The sequence below is a fragment of the Apodemus sylvaticus genome, chromosome 15 (genome assembly GCF_947179515.1).
Source record: "Apodemus sylvaticus chromosome 15, mApoSyl1.1, whole genome shotgun sequence".
NCBI lineage: Eukaryota > Metazoa > Chordata > Mammalia > Rodentia > Muridae > Apodemus > Apodemus sylvaticus.
The window spans coordinates 78,315,816-78,342,061 of NC_067486.1; the positions used below are offsets into that span (position 1 = coordinate 78,315,816).

The 26,246-nt window shown below is 48.8% G+C and overlaps 1 protein-coding gene and 1 long non-coding RNA gene across 3 annotated transcripts in view; one reads left to right on the forward strand and one right to left on the reverse strand.

The window, feature by feature from the left end:
- Nucleotides 1-26,246, forward strand: part of Dgkg (diacylglycerol kinase gamma) — a 194,191-nt gene that overhangs the window by 69,504 nt on the left and 98,441 nt on the right. The window contains exons 6-16 of one of the 2 annotated variants that reach the window (XM_052158095.1): nt 1,401-1,571; nt 5,279-5,328; nt 8,921-8,995; nt 9,846-9,968; nt 12,840-12,957; nt 14,194-14,282; nt 17,061-17,177; nt 18,067-18,159; nt 18,765-18,824; nt 23,192-23,265; nt 24,286-24,360. In XM_052158095.1, coding sequence (XP_052014055.1) covers nt 1,401-1,571; nt 5,279-5,328; nt 8,921-8,995; nt 9,846-9,968; nt 12,840-12,957; nt 14,194-14,282; nt 17,061-17,177; nt 18,067-18,159; nt 18,765-18,824; nt 23,192-23,265; nt 24,286-24,360 — 1,045 coding nt within the window. Of the gene's footprint in view, nt 1-1,400; nt 1,572-5,278; nt 5,329-8,920; nt 8,996-9,845; nt 9,969-12,839; nt 12,958-14,193; nt 14,283-17,060; nt 17,178-18,066; nt 18,160-18,764; nt 18,825-23,185; nt 23,266-24,285; nt 24,361-26,246 lie in introns of both variants that reach the window. The other variant, XM_052158094.1, reaches the window with a different exon arrangement.
- Nucleotides 18,824-26,190, reverse strand: LOC127665608 (uncharacterized). The gene is made up of 4 exons (XR_007973471.1): nt 26,072-26,190; nt 25,265-25,466; nt 19,978-20,069; nt 18,824-19,075 (listed from the first exon to the last, which is right to left on the reverse strand). It is a non-coding gene; the product is annotated as an uncharacterized LOC127665608 (long non-coding RNA).

Here is a 26,246-nt window from a genome sequence, read left to right on the forward strand (position 1 = left end):
TTCTTCTCTCTCAGCTCTTCTGTCTGGAGGTCAATGCTCCCACCCAGTGTGCGGCTCTTTGGTTCTCTGAACAGTGTGTGGTAATGCAGGCCACCTTCTCTGGCAGGCCAGCAGGCGGTGCCACAGAGGCTTCCTCCACCTTTGTTCTGCTTGTTGGTCAGGTCTTCCTGTGTGTTGTACATCCTACTGGGTAAAAAGAGATTTCTGGTGGACGTGGAAGTAAAGCTGAGAGAAGAGAGAGCAAAGTATCTCAGAGAACAGAATTCACATATGGAAATAAAACCCCTAGTGTCCTTACTGACGATGGTCTTTATGTTTTCTGATCTAGGGGGCAGAGTATGGGGGAAACTTTTCCACACGGAGCATATAGCAAGTCGCTTTCTGCATTTTCTTGGGAGTTAAAATTTCCTGGTTTCTGAAAATGGATTGTCAGTAGAGTTTTTCTCTTGGATGTCCATCTCTTCATTTGCCATTAAGTCTATTTGTAGAAAATTGTGAGATACCACATCCTCGCATGGGTCCAGAGACTGACCTACCTGGGACAGTGAGGGAATGGAAATGAAGAAATGACAGGCACAGGGATGCAGACATGCTGGGTTAGGGGTCTAGGCTGTGATGGAGAAGCGTCTCCAGAAGCTCAGTGAAGTATTTATTATATACTCTTGAACAGGGAGGCGGTGGCGCAGGGGTGGGGGATGGAGGAGGGGAGGGTCATTGCATCAGATAAACAAGGAGACAGGATTATTACATACAGGTGAACAAGGAGATGGGCTTTGCTGACTCTGTACAAGCAGTCTCTATAGTGGAGCAGTCTTCAGGCAGTCAACATGGTGGGGGGAGCTGCCGAGATCATTTCCTGCACACATCCTCGTTCACCCATGGGCCAGAGGAAGCTTTCGCCATCCCTCTGAGCCTCCCCTGGGGAAGGCTGTGCCACTTCCATGGGTTCGAGACACGGGTCCTTGACATGGCTGTCTCATGCCAATAGCACATCCACTGAGGACACTGTGCTCACTCAACTCTTCCGTTGTTCCCCACTAAGAAAGGGTTTGGATGTGGCAGAAGCCCCATCTGTAGATTAAGTATTGCGAGCAGTGTGATGATAAGTGATCTTTTCCTTCTCTGTGTTATCACCAGGACTCACCGCCACCTTTCCTGGAAATTCTGAAAATGAATAAACTTTCTGCAAGGAATTAAGACTTAAATGAACCAAAATGAAGCTAGCTCTAGAAAATAACTACAGACTGAATTTCTGTGGCCACATTACACAATGTCTGCTAATTACATTCTCCAAGTCACCCGTAGAACATTCTCACCTCAACTGCGAGCAGGCTGGGCCCACAGGAGGGATAATGTTTACCAGCATGAAGGTCCTTGGATGCTCCCTTTTTGTCTTTCAGAATCAAAAACAACTAAGACACAAGCACCATCTAAAGAACTAGAGGCCGCAGCTCCATGGGGAGACCCGGACGCTCTGGCTTCAAGCTCGGATGCTCCCGTAGTGTACCTGAAGGATGTCGTGTGCTACTTGTCCCTGATGGAGACTGGGAGACCTCAGGATAAGCTAGAATGTAAGTGATCACCTGTCTAGGGCCTCAGCTTCCTCCCAGAGGAAGACCACGGCTCTGGACAGTCATTCTGTACACTCTGGAGATGCATCTGGGCACTGCGGAGGGTTCTCTGTCCCTTCGGTAGCAGTGACAACAGCATGCCCTACAACCTACCCAGTGCAGAGTACCAGTGCTACCGGGGACTACAGAAGGTTTTGTCTGACAGGGCTTCTTGGGCGCCTCTAATCAGAAAGCCTCGGCCTCATCTTGATGGTTTTTTAGGAAAAGATGCTCAACATCTGATCTTCCCCTAAGCAAGGACACAGTAACTATAGGGCTTTCTTCCTCCATCCTCCTTCTGTGTTCTGCCTTTCTTTTCTTTTCTTTTCTTTTCTTTTCTCTTCTCTTCTTTTCTTTTCTCTTCTCTTCTCTTCTCTTCTCTTCTCTTTTCTTTTCTTTTCTTATTTTAAGACAGAGTCCCTCTATGTAGTCCTGGCTGTTCTGGACCATACTGTGTAGACCAAGCTGCCTTGAAATCCAAGAGATAGGTCTGTCTCTGCCTCTGCCTCCTGAATGCTGAAATTAAAAGCCTATGTCTGCATGCCAGGAAATCCCCCTCCCTTTCCCCTCCTTTCCTTCCTTCCTTCCTTCCTTCCTTCCTTCCTTCCTTCTTTCCTTCCTTTTCTTTCTTTCCCTCGAGTTCTTGTAAGCCTGTCTTGATAGGCCTATTTCTACTTCAATGTTCCAACCATTTACTGACCAGAAGAGCTAAGGATGTCCCGTGGTGCTTTGGAGTCAGTTTCAAACCGCCCCATAGATGTGGGGAGTGATGTGAATGCTTTGGTGGATCTCTGTGAATTCATGGAAAGCCTGGCCTGTGTAATGAGTTCAAGGCCAGCCAGGGCTGCACATAGAGACCCTGGCTCAAGGAAATATAATAAGTGTAAAGCAAAGCAGACATACAGCAAGAGCTCCGCAGCCAGAGCCTGCGGCCTAGAGCTATCCCAGGACGGCTTCCCTGGCCTCTGGAGCCACCAGCTTGCTTTTTAGGGCAAACGAAAGGACCTTGCTACAAGCCCATCTTATGTCTGCCTCTCTTGGGAATGTAAATATTAGCAGAGAAGTCACTTCTGTAGCAAAAGTAAAAATTCAGTTAATAGGAATAGTCAACAAAACCCAAGCGTTTCCAAGAGGTGAGCTCTGCCAAAGCCGAACTGACTTGCTGATTGGCTGAGCTTGACCACGCCCATAGGCCGGGAGGCGCTCCGGATGCCAGTCTCAAGGGCTAATTTGGTGGGACTGTAGCAGGTTTCTTTTCTTTTCTGGCTAAAGTAAAAAGTGAAATATCAACTTATTTCCAACTGTTAGGAGGGCTTTGAGTCTTCAGCATCGTGTTTCTTGGCGATTGCCACAGAGGACGTCAAACCCTTCGCGTCAATGACACTCCCAGTGGCTTTTTCAAACAAAAAGGAAAAAAATTCTAATTTTTTTAATTGAAATCTTCAGAGGTGGATGAGAGCTGAGTTCAGTTTTCAAGTGTGTGAGTCCCAGCCTCCACTGTTCACACTGTCAGTCACTGTTGTGCCGGGTGTTCCCTCCCACCCTGGCTTCTGATCGTTTCAAAGCAGGTTCTAGGATCCTGTGATTCCATCCAGAAATAGTTCAGTGTATACATCTAAGATCACGCTACTGCTCTGCTCAGATACAATGATGTCACACCACACCGTTAGGGGACACTCAGCCACAGTCACCTTTAGTTACAGGTTTTCACTGTCCGGATCCCTTTCCAACCAAGCCCGCTGTGATTCCTCATTGCTTATCCGGCTTCAGTGTATTTGAGTTTTTAGTTCCCTCTCCAGCTTTAGCTAATGTTTTCCCTTACAACCTTTGATGCAAATAAGGCCATTTAGTCAGCATTTCCATTGGTTTGGTTTTGGGGATTTTTTTTTCTCTATCAGTCTAAGTCATTCCTTGATTTTAATGATTGAAAACAAGTTACCTGTCTCTAGTTTGAGAACTAGGCATGCGGATTTTGGAAGTCGTCCCTGAGAGTCCATCTCTTGTCAATGCAAGAGCACCTCCCACTGGCTGGACACCCTGCTTTTTACTCGCAATGCATTTTGAATCCACCGTCTCACTTACTGTCAGTCTCATAACAGCTCTGGAAGGCAGACACAGTCATCTCACTTTACATGTGAGACAGAGAGTGAGGTTAAAAGGAGCGTGTCTGAACCTAGGTCACCTGAACCAGAGAAGGAAGTTAGTGGTACGCTTCGACCTTTTCTATACTACACGGCGTGTACCATGTGCCCCTGGCAAGAATATTTTGAAGGACGAGAGAGAATAGGAAGGCTATGCTGCTGCTTTTTTAAAGCTTAGATGCTACTCAGGTACATAGCATGAGGTAGGGGTGGATACAAAGAGAGGGAATTTAAGACCTCTGGAGGACAATGCAGGAGAGAGGCAGAGTATGACCAGATAGCCTGTACTGAGCTGTAACCAGGTTGTGGCCAGTAGGAGGTGCACATAAGCGAACCAATTGTGAACACCATAAAGGGGGGTAAAAGGAAAAAGTGTTTGGCCTGCTTCCCACCCTGCTTACGTTTGAGATCACACCATCTCCATGTGTTGGGTGTCAGCACACACTTAGCCTTTAGTCCCAACCCTTCCCAGACCTTCTTCATCTGCTTCTCCTCCCTGAAGCTCACAAGAGATTTCCAATTAGCATATTGACCCTTGCTCCAAACTCCTAAACTTTTGAAACTCTGTGGTATACATGGAAAATTTCCCATCTAAGCGCCTGGGTTGCATTGCAATCAAAATGGAATGCACTAAAAATATTCCATAAAGTTTCCTGAAGGCTATGCGTGTAAGACACATGAAAACTGTAATATTGCAATGCATGTGGACTCAGGTAATGTCCCCCAAAATATCTGATTATATATATGAAATACTCCCTAATCAAACACTATGCCAAAATCTGAAATGCTCCTGGCTCCTAGCATTTGGGATAAAGGACAATTAAAAATAATAGCATCCTGAGTGTCCTATAGTTCCAGCAGCAGCTATCTCCCACCATCGTTACTAAGGTAGTTATTACTACTAAGTAATTATGACCTAGTGCATACAGTAGTACCTGCTGCCTAAGGAATGTCATATGTAAATGTTCACTGGTAACAGAAAAGAAACAATACCTTAAATACTTTCTGCATTCTGAGCCCTATCCCTGACTACAGCTGTAAACATTAATCTTTATGCTCACACCCATAGAAATAAACTACAGTTTTCATCTTACAAATAAGGTGATCCCAGAAGAGAGCTAACTTGTTTGACACCCCAAAAGTGGCAGCAGGCACCAAGATTCTAGCATGCCCAACTCTCCCCGTGTGCAGTGAAAGCGAAGGCCCCGCTGTAATTCTGGTGGTGCCTCAGCCAGACCAGCTGCTGGGCATGGGTTTCAAATTGTGTCCAGGGGATACAGAATGATGTGCATGCTCTCCAGGGTGTCTGCCACAGAGCCACTGCACAGGAAGGCCCAAAGGTCCTTATTCTTCTCCCTAGTGTCACCTCTTCCTTAAGGAAGTCATGTACTGAACCTCAGAGAGTAAACTGGCTGTGATAGCTTGTGCCCCACTACTGCCTGGATCTGGGCTAAAACCAGGAGTAGCAGAATGTCAGCCCATGGCGGCTCCTGGAGGACCTTGGACTAACCTGTGTGTTTCTTGCAGTCATGTTTCGTCTCTATGATTCGGATGAAAACGGACTCCTGGACCAAGCGGTAAGCTTCCACTTTGAACACAGTCTTGGGATCTGAAAAAGAGTGGGAAGAGCAAGGTGCAGTGAAGGAAGCATCCAAACGCCTCAGTTCCATCCCTACAGGAGCTGCAGCATCCTGGCTAAGGGTGCAGGCCAGGGATGGAGCACCTGCCTGCCGCTTTCCCAAGAGTCAGACTGTAGAGCATAGACTCCATTTTTGTTCTTCTAGACCCAGAAGCCCGGAACCACAGAATCTCAGGATAAGGAGACATTTTAGTATTTTTGTCAAATGTAACTTCTCCGTCCACAGACTTTCCTTGAAATTTCCTGTTGAAAACCAGGAATCAGGAGGAGTGCGGCAGAGAAGCAACACGCTCAGGCCAGAGGAAGGAGGTTACTGGCCTCCTATCTGTCCAAGCTTAGGGTCCATCTGTTCTAAACCCTTTATCGTCACCTCACCCCTTCAGGAAAGGACAAGAACAGGATCAGGGAGAGGGAGAAAGACTAGAGAGGAAAAAGTCTGAGGAAAAAGGAGGACCCCGAGCCAAGGCCTTGTGGTCATGACTGACTGCCAAGGCTTTTCATGAACCAAAGTGTGTATAGCTGACTGAAACCACAGAAAGGAAAGAAGGGAATGAGAGAAGGGAGAGATGGAGGGAAGGAGGCATGAAGGGACAGAGGGACTGAGGAAATAAGTCTGCTAGGTCAATGAACCATGCCATCTCTACCCTAGTGCTCCACTGGTCTGAGCACTGCCGCAGTTCTCTGGGCTGTGGTCTCTGACGAAACAAGCACAGACTCTCACAGACCGCAAGCATTCGCTCACTGAGGGTTTACATCATGCCCGTGCTCCTCTGTCGCCAAGTAACAAAGTTCCACTTCCTTTCATTGTAGCCTAGGCAACACTAAACAGCGCGTCAGATGCCCGTAGACTGGGGCGTGGTGATGCACACCAGTCATCCCAGCATTCAGGAAGCTGGGGCAAGAGAATCACTAGGACCTCTCTCAAAATAGAAGGCCTAGGGTAGAGCTGGAACTACTGCTCAGTGACAGAGCATCTGCCTAAAATTAAACCATGCAGTATAAAATAAATCCATATACTTGCACGCATATTGGGTAAATGTTCGTTGAGAAGAAAAATAAGGGAAGTAGGGAAACACTGGAGGGAGTTGCAGCTTTCAGAAGACGTGTCAAGGAAGGCCTCCCAGTGGAAGGGACATTGGAACAGAGACTCAGAGAAGGGGCTAACATGGGGAGAGAGCCCTCTAGGTAGCAAACACTGTGCATAAAGATCCTGAGGCGTGCCCAGGATGCTGTAGGATTAAGTGGAACTCGCTGGCTAGAAAAGAAATAAAAAGCAATGTGTTTGGCATGTCTCAAGGATCACTCTAGACTGGGTCAAGTAGACTGTACGAGGCATTCCAAACAGACACCTAAGGAAATAATCAGGGCACAGAACAATGGTAATCTTACACAGGACAGCAGTACTGCAGGTAGAAACTGGTTCAATCCAGAATATATTTTAAAGATGATGTTAGTGGACAGAAACAAGTCTCCAAAGAGGCCTCTGACTCAGCCTCACCCCTGGGTTCCCAGTTTCTTTGTGAACGCTCTTAGTGACAAAGAGGCCACTCCCCCACAATAGCTGTCCTACTGCTGGGGATGAGCTGGACAGGGCTTCCTGCCAGCCCACCAGCCAGGCTTTGGTTTGTCAGACATCACACAATACACTGGTATCCCCTCCTTTCCCAACCCAGGAGGGAATCAAAATAGGTTCCACTCCATTGTCCCTTCCCAGAAACCTTTGCTCCCTGCTGCCCTCCACAGCTAACCAGGATAAGAGAAACAAAGCTACATAACCTTGACAGTTTAAACATTCTGTCAAACCTAGATAAAACCTCCTCAGAGCCAAAGTGTCCCTGTTCCCCATCGGCTCTCATTAGGCTATTTTAAATACCCTTGTTTGCTAAGCTTCGGCTGGCAACATGATTACTAAAACACATCATGCAATAGAGCCTGCCCATCCATCGCTTTCCATAATCGGATGTGGTAGGCCAGGGACCGACTTCTTCCTGAAGTCAGTCCTTCTGCTTCTATTTGCACAACTCTTATCATATCCTGAACCCCAATAGACTCACTGATTTTCCACTGAAATATAATTCCCCCTTCATTGCACTCGGCCACTGGCTGACCCTGTAGTTTTGCTCTGGGCTACTGATTCCCTTTGAGTAAAGTAGTAGTTTTTATAGGCAAGAGGCTGAAGCAAGAGGATCACAAGTGTCAAGTCCAGCATGAGATGGAAGAGGAGAAAAAGAGGACGAGAAGAGAGTGGAGACAGAGACAAAGACAGGAAAAGACAGAGACAGAGCAGGTGTATCTGGGTCAGGAGCTTCAGAGATGACTCGGAGGTGGGGGGACCACTACTCTCACAGAGGACCCAAGTTCAGTTCCTAACATTCATGTTGGGTGGCTTACAATTACTTGTAACTGCTGCTTCCAAAGATCTGGGGCTCTTTTCTGGGCTCTGCAGGAATCTGCACTCACCTGTGCACTACACACACAGACACACAGACACACAGACATACAGACACAGACACACACATACACAGACACACACACAGACACACAGAGACACAGACACACACACAGATACACACACAGATACACATACACACACACACATACACACATACACACATATACTACAATTAAATATATCTTTAAAAAAAAAATGGATGTTGAGATATGGCTTGTCTGGCTTAACCCTGAATTCGACATGAAGAAAGTAACACCGTCCAAACTTTCTTCAGTCTGCCCATACAACCTCCTAGAACAATCTCCCTATGAACATCTTAGGTGGTATCCATATGTAAGATGCTAACTGACACCAAATACTTCCCACCACAGTATGTTCCCATGGGTCCCCATGTGCACTGACTGGCTAGGACCTGACACATCCATAAGGTTTTAGGTAGAGACAGGCCTTGGCACCAAAGGAGTAATCCATCCAGCAAATAAACCCATATACATATATTTCCGTTCACCCAGTTCTAGGCTCAGGGTTGACTCTAATGCAAAGGGAAGAGAAGATGCCAAAATAATTCTAAGGCATAGTACTTCAGCAAGGGCCAACACAGGATGTGAACCTGACTGAAGAGACAGACAGACAGACAGACAGACAGACAGACAGATAGAGCTCAAGCTGCTAAGGTGTGGAGAAGGAGAGCAAGCAGTAAGAATGGCAAAGAGGAGCCTGTCTTCACTTGCGTTTGCATATGTTGTTACAAAAGAAGAAAACAGGATTTCCTGTGGTCTCTGGGTCAAAGGACAGAATGGTGGGAGGAGGGGGGCCTTGGAGGCAGTGCTCCAGGGATGTGCCTCTGGCTTTGACAGGCTGTGAGCATCTGTGTCTACTGGCCTCTGTAGTCAAGGCAGCTGCCCTTGTGGGATTCCAGTGTCTCACACAAGCTTTTCCTCATGATCCACCCTGACCATCCTTCCGCCATGTTTGATTTTCAGATTTGTTCTTATTCTGATGAAATACGCGCACACACACACACACACACACACACTGGTTTTCTCCCTTTGATATTTCCTCCCCTGATGTTTTCCAGGAAATGGATCAGATCGTGAGCCAAATGCTACATGTTGCCCAATACCTAGAGTGGGATCCCACGGAGCTCAGACCTGTGAGTTTCTACAGACACAGTTTCCTCCAGAGAGAGTGAGGCACATCTGGCATGTGGGTGCGAATGGTAGAATGCTTCTGTGTGGTACCGAGAGTCATCCTCCCTGCAGTTTCTTTGGAGCCCTACAGTTTGATCTCCCCTTTATCCAACAGGAAAGGTGCTTAGGGCAGCAGGACAAAGGCTAGACCCAGCAGAAACTGCAGCTCCCCAGCCTACCCAATAGGGGCAACTTTATGATTAAAATAAATAAATTCAGCCAGGTGGTGGTGGCGCACACCTGTAATCCCAGCACTCTGGGCGGCAGAGGCAGGCGGATTTCTGAGTTCGAGGCCAGCCTGGTCTACAGAGTGAGTTCCAGGACAGCCAGGGCTATACAGAGAAACGCTGTCTCGAAAAAAAATAAAAATAAAATAAAATAAAGTAAAATAAAATAAATTCATAGAACAGAGAAGCTAGAGCCCAGAACGGAAGAGTTGTCAATCATCAGCTGCTAATGTTAACTACTTGCGGGGAGGGGTACGTGCTATGCACCAGATATTAGATTAAACACTTTCTATGCATCTCCTCCCGTCTTTGCTAAGGCGCTGGAAGACAGCAATATTATTTCCATCTTAAGATGCGCCACCCAGAGCACAGAGAGCTGGGGTGAGCCACCTAAGGTCAGGACAGGGCAGAGCTGGGCCTCGAACCCTGGTCTCTCACTGCTTTGTTCCCTTGCCGTCTGCTCACTCTGAATAAGAAGGGCGATGGTGAACCAGAAAACAACCCAGGACGGAGGAGAAAACAGAGAGCAGAGGCATCCGGAAACGGGTCAGATGGACCACCGTTGGTTGTTCTTTGCCTTCCACAGATCCTAAAGGAGATGCTGCAAGGCATGGACTCCGACAAGGATGGCTTCGTGTCTCTACAGGAGTGGGTCAGCGCGGGCATGACCACCATCCCTTTGCTGGTCCTCCTGGGCATGGATGACTCTGTAAGTCAGTGAACTACCTTCAATGGCTCTGGATTCCATCTTGTTGCTAGTGTCTGCTCCAGGCTTCCGGATGGGCGAGCCCCGCCCCGCCCACTGGCTCCATCACGCTGTGGCTTCTCAGTCCTCTCACTCTGTGTGCTCAAAATCTATGCTTTCCCCCCACCGTTCTTTGCTGCTCTTTTATGAAGGGAAATGTTTGGTTGTGCTCACTCTGAGGGGACACAGACAAAGCCAGCAAGACACTTATTCTCAACCAGGCAAAGTGCAGCAGCAACTTTACAGAGAAGCTCATCTTGTCATTGGGTTAGGTCTTAAGATCCTAGGAGAGGGCTCAGCAAAGTGGGCCTGCACAGAGGCACTTAGGAACCTGAGTTTGATTCCCAGAACCTGCATCGTGGAAGGACTCACCTCCTCGCCATCTGCCCTCCACACACCATGACACAAATGCTCACCCACCTCTGCCAACGAATACGTTTCATTAAACATTTTAAAACTAGGAAAACTGGCAAAGGGAGGAGGGGAGAAGAGGGGGCTTTTGTGAATGGATGCTGGCTTAACAATCAAAACAGATGTGTGTTTTTATCCCACTTTGTGCAGACAGAAAGCAGGGGTTCTGAATGTAATGAGAGAAACAAGAGCGGGGGTTTTGTACCTAGCTCCAAATTCCCCACACATTCCAGCACCCTGCACTTCAGTCAGAGGAGCGAGAAGAAACCTTGGAGAGTGTTTGGCTTATTCCTGTGGGATGAGGGAGAGTCTGAGAACTCGTTCTGTTTTCTATGTGGCGTGAGCAATCTGCCACAGATCCATCTCTCCATCTCTTTTCTTAGTTTTTTTTATTTTTGCATCAAAGTCTCACTCTGTAGCACAGGACGGCCTCAGACTTGCTCTGTAGCCCAGGCTGGCCATGCTGTTTGAACTTGAGAGCCTCCTTATTCAGTATCCAGAGTGGCTGGGCTTACTTACAGGCTGGCACAGCAGGCCTGGCCTGAGAACACATTCTGGCTCTGAGGGTTGCACATGACGTGGCGAAAGAGTCCTTCGTGGCTCTTGCTCCAGCGCTTTCGTCTATAAACAGAGGTCCAGCAAGGTAAAGGGCAGTCCAAGGGCACACCCTGTCACACTCAGTAGCATGGGACCTGCGAACAATCCCCTCTTGCTCAGCGACAACATACACAAGAGCAAAAGCCGCGCAGATTGTTGTCGGTGCTTACTTGAGACAGATCTAAAGGGAGTTCTGTATGGCTGCTGTCCTAACAGTAAGAGGTTGTTGCCTTGGTTTGTTCTCGTTGGGGGGGAACTGGGACCTTGTAAGCACAAGGAACCAACTTCTGGTCTCCGTATTGAACTTGCTAGTGTTCAAAGTGCCAGCCAACATCTTGTATGGAAAGAGCCCACACTTCAGGAGGCAGCAGGCAAAGCCTGTATATTTTTGTAGCTCCTTTCTGGGGGTCAAACACCAAATCAGCCTTGCATTAAACTGGAATTCACATGGAAAAAATGGAACACACGAAACGTACATTTCATTGATATTAATCAAAAACCCTATGTAAACCTATTGTAAATGTGTATTAAGTAAGTTTTAACGAACGAGTAACATTCAGGCCTCTACAGGAAGCCCCATCAGCTTCCTGGGTGGCCTGCTGCTGCGGCTGCGGCTGCGGCTGCTGCTGCATCTTTTCCGATCACACATGACCACTGAGAATGCTTGGAGATCTCTGTGCACATCCTCTGTCTCCTGGTAAAATTGTAGCACATGGGGTAAAACCTCGCCAGAAATGAACAAGCCACACGGTGGTGCTAAAACACAGCAGAAGCTTTACCTCAGCCCGGCAGCCATCTGCTTCTGAGCTGAGAAAGGCAGGGGATTGGGCGAGAAGGGGGTGCTTTCAGATAAAATGGTGACTAGGTGATGAACAAGCAGATCTCCTGACAAGGTGCTAAGTTTCCTTCTGTCCAGGAAAATCCTTGTAGAGGTGGCGGAGAGAGGTGTGGAGAACCTGCAGGTCAAGCGCTGGCTCTGTCGCTCATCTTTCCTTGAGGCACTGGCCTAGTTTCAGAAGCTCTCTGAGTCTGTTTTCTAATCTGTTTATTAGTAATGAACTTACTGCTCCTTCAATAGTTTTGTAGCCCCAGAATTTGGTACAGATTAGAATCTGGCAGTGGACTGGAATAACATTCATCATCATCATCATCATCATCATCATCAGTCCTTGAGGCCAAAGAGATAAATAAGTTGCCTCCTAATATTAAGTTATATAGATGTACTACAACTTTAGTGATCTGGACATGGTTAGGACATTTCTAGGTCCTCGCTATTTGGAATAACACTGCATCTGACTAGCACAGAAATGCTCATACTCAGTCTGTAATCATTAAAGACTCTTAAGATAGACAGGTGAGATAGATAGATAATTGATAGGTGATAGATAGATAGATAGATAGATGATTGGTAGAAAATATATGGATAGATGATTAGATGGATAGCTAGATCAATGAATGGATGATTGATAGATGATAGATGGATGGATGGATGGATGGATGGATGGATGGATGGATGGATGGCAGGCCGACCGACATATCAAATTGCTCTTTCTTCCATTTATACATCTGGCATCTAGGTAGGAGGGGGCTTATTTTAATTAGCTCCCCTCCCACTTCTGTTCAGATGCTCATTCCTTTCATGTGTGCTAATTTTAGAAAACATACACCACACTGAGAATTTGTTAATGAATCCGAGTAAGTCATCTTCCAAGTATAAGAAGAGAACATAGAGAAAACGTCGCACCTGCATGAGGCAGCCTCTGGCTCCCAGGGGGATCCCAGCTCAGTGTCTCCCCGCTCAGTGTCTCACCGCCATTACCCCTGCAGGGCTCCAAGGGGGATGGGAGGCATGCCTGGACCCTGAAGCATTTCAAGAAGCCCACTTACTGCAACTTCTGCCACATCATGCTGATGGGTGTTCGGAAGCAAGGCCTGTGCTGCGTCTGTGAGTAACAGTCCTTTCCCCTCGGGCTCTCTGTGAATCCATTCCAGGCAAATCCGGGGCATTTCCGCTTCCCAGATGGGACTGCACTAATGTTTCACCAGCGAGGCCTCCATACCCTGCTTTGGGGTTAGCTGAGTCAAAGGGACAAGATGTTTGCTGCTGTTGGGGTGACAGGTCATTGTTCCTGTAGAAAATAAGTGTTAAAGCCCTTCTATAAATTAAAGGCAACTCATGCTAATTGCAGTTGTGTTTCTGGCCAACGTTCACTTCATATGTGTTTAGAGGAGCTTTCTAGTTAGTTAAGAACATAATTATACTCTAGAAGTACAAAAATAAAAGTATATGTTTATTTCATTTTGTAATCCATTTGGTAGAGCTAGAGGGGGAAGCAGGGGAAAAAAATCACAAATGAGAGCTCAGATCAGGACTAAGAAGGGAAAGCAGAAAGAAATAGAAGGACAAAAAGAAGAAGAGTGATGTTTGGAAAGAGGGGAGCAAGAGAAGACAGGGCTAAAGACAGATGCTACCAAGGGGCCAGAGAATGCAGGCACAGAGTCCTGCCAGCCACCTCATGGCCAGATAGCAGACACCAGGAGTAAGCAGGCTGAAGAACAGGTCCACCGATCTCCCCAGACCCACCCAAACATTAGCTTGTCAACATGTCCTCATTCCTGTTAAGCCTGAGACCCCCTTGGTCCTCTGCTATGTGCACAACCACAGTTACAACAATGATGACAAATTTCAGAATCACTAATCTGACCCTGGACACGTGTTGCTTTACACGAATGTCCCACTTGTTATAGCAAAAATCCCTGCCCCAGAGAGAAAGGGGATAAAAGCTACTTTTTTTATGTGTGAGTCTGACAGGGAATCCCAAATGTCCAAAGTATACAAGTTACTCAACATGCTTCAGGCTGTGGCCAGGGACCACAGGCTTTCTGTCCACTCGCTAGCATCCCAACATGCAATGCTAAGACATCGGTCCCTCACCACTCCTTCTGAGCTCACACCTGCACAGTCACTCACTGCCGTCCAAGAAAGGTAGTGTGAAGAGGTGGGGGGCGGGGGGGGGGAACAGGCTGCTCACATAGTGAGCATAGTGTCAGGTTTCTGCTAAGCCAGGGCCGACTCTAGAAGGAGAAGCCAGCCTTTGCTACAGTGTGTGCACTGAGGGTGGTTGGTGTACCTATGCCCTCAGTGGCATTCATAAGTACTGTTCTTTTTTCTCTTTTCCAGACTGTAAATATACTGTCCACCAACGCTGTGTATCCAAGAACATTCCTGGATGTGTGAAAACATACTCCAAAGCCAAGCGGAGTGGCGAGGTTGGTGACACCGATGGGCTCATTCTACTGCATGCTGCCTCGGGGCTGGGGGGCAACACATCCACCATCACAGATCCCTGTGCAGAAAGGGCCTCGGAGAGCTTTCTCTGGCTCCTTCTCTGCCTTGAGGACCTGAAGCCATCTCACTCATCCATCAATCCATTCAGCATCTCCCTGAAGCTCACTGTATGCTCGGTGCTGTACCAGGGTCGTGAGAAACAGTATCCAGTCTTCTCAAATTCTGCACAGGTTAGAACTTGAGATAGGTATGGCAGCAAAGTGCAGAGCCACTGGGGGTAAGCTATCATAATAGGGCCTCGAGAATGTGCAATGGCCTGGAAGGAAAAAAGTCACAAAGGCGGTGGCGCTCTGTTTGTTCTTTGAACCAGGAGGGCTTCACAAGGCATGGAAGAGGGCAGAGCATTCTAGCAGAGGGGGGCTCCTGTGTACAGGCAAGGAGATGTGTCTGGCCATGGCTTGGACTGGGTTTGGAATGCCTGGTCAGAAGGTAATTACAGGAAGGGCAAGGAGCTATGTTCACAAGGTGATGAGGTCCTACCTGGAGAAGAGTTTTCAAGATCAGCTTCAGAATTAGAAAGCAGTGCAGGGTCAAGGAAGAGCTTCAGACATGAAGAGATGTGACATGTCTAGTTATAGGACACTTTCTGAGGTTGGTATAGGAGGGAAAGCAGAGGGAAGAAGATTCTTCCAGCAGTTACAGCAGAAGCCAGCACTGACCCAAGGCAGAACAGACCGGCTCTGTTTCTCTGCACCCTTCTAGGTCTGGTTGTGTCTGAGTGTTCCTGACAGACTCCACCAACAAAGGTACACAAAGGAAGGAAGGAAATTCAAAGGCAGTTAGTTGGGCACGTAGATGCCAAGATGAGACGTCAAGAGGCAGGGGAGAGCTCCCAAAGCTCTCCTGGCCTTCGGGTGGGGCTGCGTGCTGAGTCTGGAACTAGATTGCCCTTAAAACTGGGGGCAGCTCATCCGCACTGCCGCAGAGGGATGCCACAGCTGAGGAGGGGGAACAGAGAGATGGTCAGAAGGTAGGATACTCACCGCTTTCCCACGGAAGACCTCCTAGGAGGTAGGCGCCTCACAGGACTCCTCATGCGCATGCCCCATAGCCACTGCATGCCTCCGCAACCATACGTACGCCTCCGCAACCATACGTACGCCTCCACGTCCATCTTCCACCAGGGCCCCCACAGTGGACCTCCTATGCTCTGGCCTCTCTCGTCATCTGACACAGAGAGCAGGGTCACACGGCTGAGGAGCCGGCAGAGCACATCCACACTCCTGTGAGCCTGCAGGGACAGCCCAAGTCTCTCAGACCCCAGACAGGCTGAAGAAAGCAACACAGTGTTGGGGCAACAACCTTGAGTCCAAAGACCTGGCTGTGGGTCCCTGGGTGGCTACTCACGGGCCTTAGAACCCAAATCCAGTCACTCACGTCCCTGAAGCCTCTATTTGTCCCTCTGCAAAATGGAAACAATAATCTCAGCGCATAGGCCGTATAACTGTGTAGACTTCAAGTTCACAGAGTGACTTCTTTGTCCCCCTCACCGATACAACTGAATGTGAGAAGCGACAAATCAAGTGTGACACATGTTTTGGAGCGATAAATTAGGAAAAATATTCCCGGTTAATAGCGTCACAGAACTTAGCCGCTAAGAAATTTAAAGCACTTATTCTTGTTTGGATTGCAAATATGGATTATATCGTGTAAATATTTTATGTGTTTCTAATATAGTATTTGAAGCTGGGCATTTTGAGATCTGTCCCCACTTTTCCACATCTTCCCGCTGTGCTTCAGGACACCTTGGAATCCCATGGAATGTTCTATGGGATTCCAGGGGGGGAGAGGTCTGAGTTCAGAGGCTCCCAGGCAGTGGGTCAGAGGTTCCTGCTTTTGTTAGAGGTGTGCATACACCGCCCCTGATCTGCCCTGTGGCATTTCCCAGCCATGTAGCTGATGCGTCAGATGGCCAAGAAAATGGGTCTGACAGGGACCCTGACTGATGGCTTTAGACTCTGTAGTCTAGCCTCCTTCTTCCTGCTTCTCAGGCACCATGACATTATAAGCACCCAGGCACCTTAACGTATGTGAATTTAAATCATATAGAGAGATTTCCGCCAAACCTCCGGGGCCTGCCCCTAGAGACTCATTCATTTGGAGTATGGAGTGGTCACTAGGATTTCTATAGAATCCTCAGGTGATTGCAAGAGACATCTGGGGAAACAAAGGAAGTGAGCTAACCAGAGACGTGCACCACGGAAGCCTTCCAGATGTCCTGTTCAGTGAATCCCAGAGGTGCCTCATGCCGGGGTCTAAAGAGGAGGGGCCAGAGACTCAGAGAGGTCCAGAAACTGGCCAAAAGTCACCCTGTGCAAAATGGGTAACTCCACGGATTTGGTCCACACCGCAGGCCTCTGGCTTCCCCTACACTACACTGCCCCACAGAAAGGGGCCTACATGAGGCCTACATGAGTCTCAGCAGCCTGCGAGTTCTACAAGACAGAGGGACTGCGGGCAGCTGCAGCTAGATGTTTGCCTGCCGGGGTGAGAGCTAGGACAGGCAAAATGGAACCGGGTTTTAACCTGTTTTGCTTAGCATAGCGTTGATCAGGCAGGTGGCACTCTGCATCCAGTAAGCTTCCACACTGAGGAAACAGGGCCCTCTGGGCTCCTTGCGCCGCCCACTTCTTTGTAGCCCTGGGCCCAGGGGCGTGATTCCACTGCCTTCCCTGGTATCCTTCCCTTCCCTCCCACAGGTGATGCAGCACGCGTGGGTGGAAGGGAACTCCTCCGTCAAGTGTGACCGGTGCCACAAAAGTATCAAGTGCTACCAGAGTGTCACCGCGCGGCACTGCGTGTGGTGCCGGATGACGGTGGGTCGGTGCCCAGGGCGGCCCTACTTCTTTGCAGTGTGGGTTTTGTTTGAGCTGTAGCCTGGGGGTAGTGACCTCCCTCCAGAAGGTGTGTGTAGAGTGAGGGGGATGAGGCTAAGAGGATAGCTCAGAGCCCGCAGGCCCATTCAAGCCTCTCAGCCTCAAGTTGCCCAGAGAAACGGCCGTGTAAGAAGTTAGCCAACCTGCTCCTGCCTACTTGACCAACACCCGGGAAGAGCCGGCTAGATTATGAGTGTCCTTCGCCCGGGGATGCGGTACCGGACAGGTTGGGAGAGGGATTAAATCCTGGAAAGCCCCCTCTTTACACCTTAGAGTTAGACTTTGGCCCAAAGGCTCATTCCTCTCAGCAGGACTCTGCCTTGCCCAGGGGCCTGGTCTTGCCAAACTCGTGCCAGCGTCCACAACATTCTAAACGTGGCAGGTACCACAGGACTACCCAGCCTTCCTCCAAAAGCCAATCCCAGGCTGTGCCTTGTACCCCCTGGCTAGGTATCAGCCCTGAAGGGGAGACGCCTTCAAGCCCTCTCACGATGAAGGAGTGCGGTTGATGCTTTGCTCCAGCCCCCCACGGGTTCTCTCAGAGGTAGCCTTCCTTCAGATTTTCTAACCCAGAGATCCAGGCACAGGGGTATAGAACCACTCAGGGTGCCAACCCAAAGGGCAACTCTAGCTGTCATTTCTGTGCCCCTGGCAGACATGCTACATGGTCAGACATACTCAACAATCCTGTCAAAGCCAAAGGCAGCAGTGCTTCAAGACTCAGGGGCACTGGACAGCTTGCTTCCCCAGAAAAACCTCGATGTGTTGCCTACCTACCCAGTGTCTCCTTGGTCACTTCTGCTCATCCTCTCTTCATTTTTCTCTCCAGTTTCACCGCAAATGTGAATTATCGACGGTCTGCGACGGTGGGGAACTCAAAGACCACATTTTGCTGCCTACCTCCATATGCCCCGTCACCCGAGTAAGTGGTCCTGGCCCCACCAGGGCTCTGGGTCTGAATATGTGGTAAAGCCAATGCTGTCTGCACAGGCAGCAGTCACTTGTGTGTGTGCAAAGGCACACAGCCATTCATGGCACACACACACACACACACACACACACACACACTATATTGCACATTGCATATTCCACATTGTTTGCTAGACAAATTGCAACAGAATAAACAGTGAACTTTGAAAGAAAGTAAAACAAGCAAAGACAGGAACTGAAGCCACCCATGGTGTCAAGTCCCACTGAGCAAGAAAATCAACTGGCTTCTCACAGTTTTTAAAGCCCTCGGCCAACAAGCCGATTCCCCGCCTACTTCATTTCCTACCACGTCCTTACCATGTCCTAAGGTTACAGTCATCACAAGTGGTATAATTGCAGGTTACAGTGATGGGGAGGCCCAAGCGACCTGTGGGGTGCATCCTTTTCTGTGATCGGACGTCCCGCTTTGAACGCTCACGGTTTTCTACCTGGCTGAGCAGTTTGCTTTGACTGTCGTTTGTTGTGACTCTCTGATCTCCTCTTGTCCTCAGTGTAGGCCTTGTCCTCTTCAAAGAATGCTTGTGTTCTCTTTCCCAGGACCGGCAAGGAGGGAAGTCGGACGGCAGTGTGGCCTCCAAGGGTGAACTTGTAACGCAGGTAACGCATGAATGAGTCAACACTTGTCTAAGTGGGTCCAGAGGCTGGGACAGGGAGGGTGGGGCTTGGATCCCAAAGAATGCATCCCAGCATTTGCTTTCTTGGAGGCCAGTTCTGTCACAGGGGGACATTTACCTGGGCCTCAGGGGTTAACCTTTGATTGCCACCAGGTAGACAAGCAGCAAGCAAGGTGATTGGCTGATCAACACAAACAGACCAGATCAACAGGTTCTCAATCCAGAGAGGGCAGCCTGAAGAGATGCAAAGAATTTCAGAACAGGAACTAGGAAAATGGAGCCTTTGCCTCCAAGCTTACGTTTTCTTGTGTTAAGAATGGGCTCAGCATCCTAGGCGGCCCGCTTCCCACAATGCGTAAGACTGGGATCATGAGATTGCGTGCTTTGAAATTATAAGATAAATTGATATTGAAGATGCAAGATAAAAAATGACATGGGCCATGGTTGGGGAGGGTGCTCCAGACCTTCCTAAGCACTGCTCTGCATGGCGAACCGACCCAACCATAACATTATGTTGTTGCTGCTTCATAACTGCAGTGTGGCTGCCGTTATGAATCATAATGTACACATCCGATATATGCAGGATCTCTGAGATGCCACACGTGTGAAATGATTGTTCGAGCATCGGCCCCAGGTCATGACCTGCAGGTTGAGAACCATTGCACTAGAAGCTCAAAAGGGAAGGTTCTAGACACCTGTAAAAGAGTCTAGACACCACAAAGAAAGGGGTCTAGACATGTAGAAGAGAACACACACACATGCCCACACATACATACACACATACACGCACACGCACACATGCAGAGGCAAGAGATATAAGTGGCATCAATCTCACTGGCAGGTCCCATGCAATATGGACTATCGACTACTTTAATATTATCCCCCAGACTTAAGGGCTTACTCCCTGGCTCCAAAATGCTTCTGGGTATCACACAATTACCCTAGGAGACCAGAGAATTCTTTAAGATCATAAACAACAAGCACTGCACTTTGCAAACCTGTCAGGTGTGATAGGTGTGGAGTTTAAAACTAACACATGTTAAATTAAATGTTAACCATGAAGCCAAGCTGTATCTCTGTGTGGGAATATCCCACAATTGATATTCTGAATCCATACTGAATCCACAAAAACTGACCAAGGCCTCACTGCTGCATCAGCATCATGGGAACCACAGAAGTTCCACTCTGCTCTCAGTGTTTCCGTCTGTTTGGTAGTCTAAAGTTTCACCTACAAATGAAGGACAAAAAAATAAATGCTAAGAAATAAATATAAACCCTCCAGGATATGAGTCACACTGCAGCAAAATATACAACACAGGTCACACTGCAGCAGGATATACTACACAGGTCACACTGCAGCAGGCTATACTACACAGGTCACACTGCAACAGGATAGACTACATGGCTCACACTGCAGCATGATAGACTACACGGCTCACACTGCAGCAGGATAGACTACATGGCTCACACTGCAGCATGATAGACTACACGGGTCACACTGCAGCAGGATATACTACACAGGTCACACTGCAGCAGGCTATACTACACAGGTCACACTGCAGCAGGATAGACTACATGGCTCACACTGCAGCATGATAGACTACACGGCTCACACTGCAGCATGATAGACTACACGGCTCACACTGCAGCAGGATATACTACACGGGTCACACTGCAGCAGGATATACTACACAGGTCACACTGCAGCAGGATATACTACACGGGTCACACTGCAGCAGGATATACTACACGGCTCACACTGCAGCAGGATATACTACACGGGTCACACTGCAGCAGGATAGACTACACGGGTCACACTGCAGCAGGATATACTACACGGCTCACACTGCAGCAGGATAGACTACACGGCTCACACTGCAGCAGGATAGACTACACAGGTCACACTGCAGCAGGATATACTACACGGCTCACACTGCAGCAGGATAGACTACACGGGTCACACTGCAGCAGGATAGACTACACGGCTCACACTGCAGCAGGATATACTACACGGCTCACACTGCAGCAGGATATACTACACGGGTCACACTGCAGCAGGATATACTACACGGGTCACACTGCAGCAGGATATACTACACGGGTCACACTGCAGCAGGATATACTACACGGCTCACACTGCAGCAGGATATACTACACGGGTCACACTGCAGCAGGATAGACTACACGGCTCACACTGCAGCAGGATAGACTACACGGGTCACACTGCAGCAGGATAGACTACACGGCTCACACTGCAGCAGGATAGACTACACGGCTCACACTGCAGCAGGATAGACTACACGGGTCACACTGCAGCAGGATAGACTACACGGGTCACACTGCAGCAGGATAGACTACACAGGTCACACTGCAGCAGGATATACTACACGGCTCACACTGCAGCAGGATAGACTACACGGCTCACACTGCAGCAGGATAGACTACAGGGGTCACACTGCAGCAGGATATACTACACAGGTCACACTGCAGCAGGCTATACTACACAGGTCACACTGCAGCAGGATAGACTGCACGGCTCACACTGCAGCAGGATAGACTACACGGGTCACACTGCAGCAGGATATACTACACGGCTCACACTGCAGCAGGATAGACTACACGGCTCACACTGCAGCAGGATATACTACACGGGTCACACTGCAGCAGGATAGACTACACGGCTCACACTGCAGCAGGATAGACTACACAGGTCACACTGCAGCAGGATATACTACACGGCTCACACTGCAGCAGGATAGACTACACGGCTCACACTGCAGCAGGATAGACTACACGGGTCACACTGCAGCAGGATATACTACACGGGTCACACTGCAGCAGGATAGACTACACGGCTCACACTGCAGCAGGATAGACTACACGGGTCACACTGCAGCAGGATATACAACACAGGTCACACTGCAGCAGGATATACTACATGGGTCACACTGCAGTAGTTTTTAGTTGTTCTGGCTGAGGGCCAGATCACAGAGGCGATGGCTCTGGAACTGGGCCATGGGTTATTCTGGATTTTTTTTAAAGAGAGGGTTTCTCTGTAGCTTGGCTGGCCTGGAACTCTCTCTATAGACCAGACTGTCCTGGAACTCACAGACACCCACCTGTTTCTGCCTCCCAAATGCTGGGATTAAAGGCATGTGCCACCACCGCCCAGCTTATTCTAGATTTCTTTAAGAGCTTACAAAAAAGAGAGTATTTCAAGCCATAGGACAAGAGGAAGAGTGTGAGCGGGGGTAGACACACTCACTGGAGGATGGCAACAGGGACTGCTCACTTGAGGGTGCCAGCCGGCTTCTAGGATGGTCTCTGTGGGACGGGAGGAACAAGGAGAGAGCAGAAGAAAGGGGCGAGGCTGAGATCAGATCCTATGAGCATCAGGGTGTTGTTGCGGGTGCTTTAGCAGGAGTGACATGATTGATGTGTTGTCCCAGGAAGGGACTGGGGTGGGGCTGTGGAGGATACAGTGGGGGTAGGAAAGGCATGGGGACCATGGTGGCTGCCAGGGAAATTCTAAGGGAAGGACATGGTGGGTCAGGATCTCCCTCTGGATGCCCAGCTGACTAATTGCACCTTTAACAGGAAAATGACGGCAAGAGGAATGGCTAGGCTTATGGGAAGGCAGCCTGTCTGGGCCTGTCAGTGTGGTACCATTGGTGAGGTGACCTCAGCAATGACTAAGACATCAGAAGAGGTTAGACCCCACAGTGAGAAACTTGAATTTAGGAGGAAAAATCGGGTGTGGCCATAAGGATTTGGATGGTGCTGGGCCCTGAGCACCCCCAAGGGCATTCATTTCATTGATGCACGGGAGTTGGTGGATGAATCCTCTAAACCTGTGGTTCCCAGCCTGTGGGTCAAGACCCCTTGGGGTCACAAACCAGATGTCCTACATATTCGATATTTATATTGGTTCATAGCAGTAGCAACATTACAGTTATGAAGTAGCAACAAAATAACTTTATGGTTGGGGGTCACCACAACATGAGGAACTGTATTAAAGGGTCGCAGCCTTAGGGAGGTTGAGAACTGCTATACTAGACTACTTTGATCTCACGTTGTGGGCATAATTTGAAGCAGGTGTCATCCCCCATCTCTGACTCAACCTCCAACTCTCACTGCCATTAACCCCCTTTAAAAGTCCCTTCCGCTAGAGCCTGCCGTGTCTCCCCAGGAATTTCAGCAGGCAGACAGACAGCCCTCCTCCTCCTGTCCTCCATGCCTGGGCCTGCCTCCCATCCACCTGCCAAAGCTATCTCTATCTCGACACCGCTTTCATCTCCTGCCACGAGTGAATAAGGCTTATTTCTCTTTCTTCTCATTTTTAAGTATAAGATCATCCCTAGCCCGGGGACGCATCCCCTGCTGGTCCTGGTGAACCCCAAGAGTGGAGGGAGACAAGGAGAACGGTAGGTCCTCTTTTCTTTCAAAATAGGCTAAAACACCCTGACCCAAGCCCTTCCTCTCCTCAGCCCCAACATAGGAGATTGTACAGTCAAAAAAAAAAAAACAACAAAAACAAACAAACAAACACAAAAAACCTGGGCCCATGGCCAGTTCATCATCTGGTCCAGGTAAGTTAATAACCAGTGCCTCAGTTTCCTGCCCTGTGACATAATAGCAATGACGTCACCTCTCCCAGGTTACCTTAAGGATTAGAATAGACCTAGTGCTTAGCCTTGGAGCCTCTGTGAAGGCTGTCAGAGTCAAGTTTTGAGGGACCTGTTCCTTCCTGTGCCATTGCAAGTCTTTTCTTGGTTTAAAAGACTTGATGAGGGGGCTGGAGAGATGGCTCAGTGGTTAAGAGCACTGACTGCTCTTCCAGAGGTCCTGAATTCCTAGCAACCACATGGTGGCTCACAACCATCTGCAGTGGGGTCAGATGTCCTCTTCTGGTGTGTCTTAAGAGAGCAACGGTGTACTCATATACATAAAAATAAAATAAATAAATCTTAAAATTAAAAAAAAGACTTGATAAGGCTCGCCTGCTTAGGACCACCTGGCCTAGCCCGAACCCCGCCTTCTCAGTAAAGGAAATGCAGGGCTTGGGCGAAGCTGGGTGGGAAAAGAGATGAGGGTGAACAAAACCACTCTGCCTCCCAGGCCTGCTCAGTCTGGGCAATGAGCAGCTGGCACAGAGAGCAGGGATCCAGGCTTGGAAAAAGAACATTACGTAGAGCCCAAGCAAGCACTATGAGGACCCACCTCTACCCGACAGCAAGGCCATAGCAATTGGCAGTCCACAGGGTGGGGCTGGGGTCAGAAGGAGGGGCAGCTTTGGGCCATAGGTAAGGGTGTGGTTGGGGATGCTAGGTGTGCTAACAACTGGCAGATCTCACCACAGATGGGTCCAGAGGTATTTGCCCCCACGTGACTGCTACTCTACCATTTCCTGCCTCGATTGTTGTGTTTTTTTTTTTCCCCTGTAGAATTCTTCGGAAATTTCACTACCTGCTCAACCCCAAACAAGTTTTCAACCTGGACAATGGGGGTCCTACACCAGGGTACGGACAGCAGTCTTCACTCTGCCCCGCTTTGGTCTCTGAAGAAAACAACTTCCTTTGTCGCCTTTGGAATCCCCTGGCTTTTTCTGTCTTCCGTCTTTTCTTACCCACCCCTCACCTTGTTTGGGAAGGTTCTTGTTTGGGAAGTCGCCCTGTGTACCTTGTCACTGAAGGAGGTATTGATGTCAGAGTCTTTGGACCCACAGGGAGGTCATGCGTGGACTTACTTACTTGCAAGGCTGTTAGCTGAGTCGTCACAGTGCGTGCGTGTGTGTCTCTGTAGATGGACACATTTACTCCAAGTCTGTCCTGTCTTCTGCTATGCGAGCATTTTCGCCATCCAAATAATTCTTTCCCTGAATTACCCAGTTTTGCAGAGATTACACACCTCCTGCCCCTTCTCCCACCTCCATTCCCTCTCAGGACAGGAAGAACTGTTAGAGAGGAGGGGGCAGGACCTAGGTGGCTCCACCCACATCTGGTGGGTGGAGCTTGTCCTCAGCATCAGAAATTCCCTCAATGGCCTTGATGCCATCTACCCAGTCAGAGGTGGTGCCCTAGCGCCACCTGCTGGCAGCTCTGCCAGCACCATCTTCCCGGTCTGGTCTGGGCTTTCACACCCCCTGACCTGCATTTCTACTTAGTCATTGAGATTCCTCCAAGGGGGCTGGAGTAAGGTGCCTAAAAATGGAACTTGTCCCTGTCTTTCCGGTTGTCTGGCAGGGGGGTTATTTATAGAAACGGAAGCACAAGACCCAGTTAAAAGGAGAACGACACACAGGTGCACATTCACCAATCTGTAAAATTTACTCAGAAGTCGGTCCAGACTCTAGCAATTGCCACATAGCCGCACGTCTGCCGGTTACTGCCAGTCAGCACCGCCATGTATCAAAACATCAAGTACCTTTTCGGCCCGCTCTCTCCTAGGGTATTTCAGGAGCACAGCCTTCTCGGCCTTCGATTGGTTTTCCCTGTGTGTGACAAGCTACTTGCAGGGCTGCTGGGCCCAGAGCATCTTCAAAGTGCCTGATTATCTGTATGCAGACAGGCCGTCCAGATGAAGGGAGCCCCCATTCAGAATGCACTGCCTGCAGGAGAGCAGGGTTCTGCAAGGGAAGGGAAAGGGGATAATGACTTGCCAACATAGGCATCCGTGCTCAGAGCATCCTCTGACCATGTGACTGGGAAGAGATGTGCAGGCCTTGAGATTCCTAACTGGCACCTCAAGGTGTCCCTGGGTCACATTTTCTACAAAGCAAGGGTTCTTGACTTTTTCCTGCCAGAGACTCCTGTCACCATCTGGTAGCGTATGAACTCCATCTAAAACAATATTTTCTAAAGCATAATATGAAATAATATGTGATTTCCAGTGAAGCTAATTATGTTGAGAAGGGGTTACCCAAAACTAAAAAGACAAATGTGTGGTATGTAAGTGAGTGTCTTCTGTCAACACATTAAACAACAGTGCCCATAGTCAGATTCAGTGATGACTGTGAACTGAAAGCCACGAGCTACAGAAATGACAACGTGTAACCTGCTGTGGTACGGCTGACCTGAGGTGTTGAAATAGCTGTGGTGTTCACTGTGACAAAGTTACAGGTGCTATTGAAGCCTCTGGGGACTGTTGTCCACATTCATAACTGAAAGAAATGTTAAGTGTCAGAGATCAAAGAAGATATTAACATAATATTTTCTCTCCAAGTTCACAAACCTCTGAATTATATCCATAGACACATACATCCTCCGAAGGTCAATGGACCCCAGGTTCAGCTCTTCCGGATTCATGCTCCCAGGGAAAATGGGTCTCGCTCTCCATGGCAGGGACCCTCAGAGGAAATAATAAAGACCCAGATAACTAAGTGAGAGTAGTATTAGAGACAGCAGTC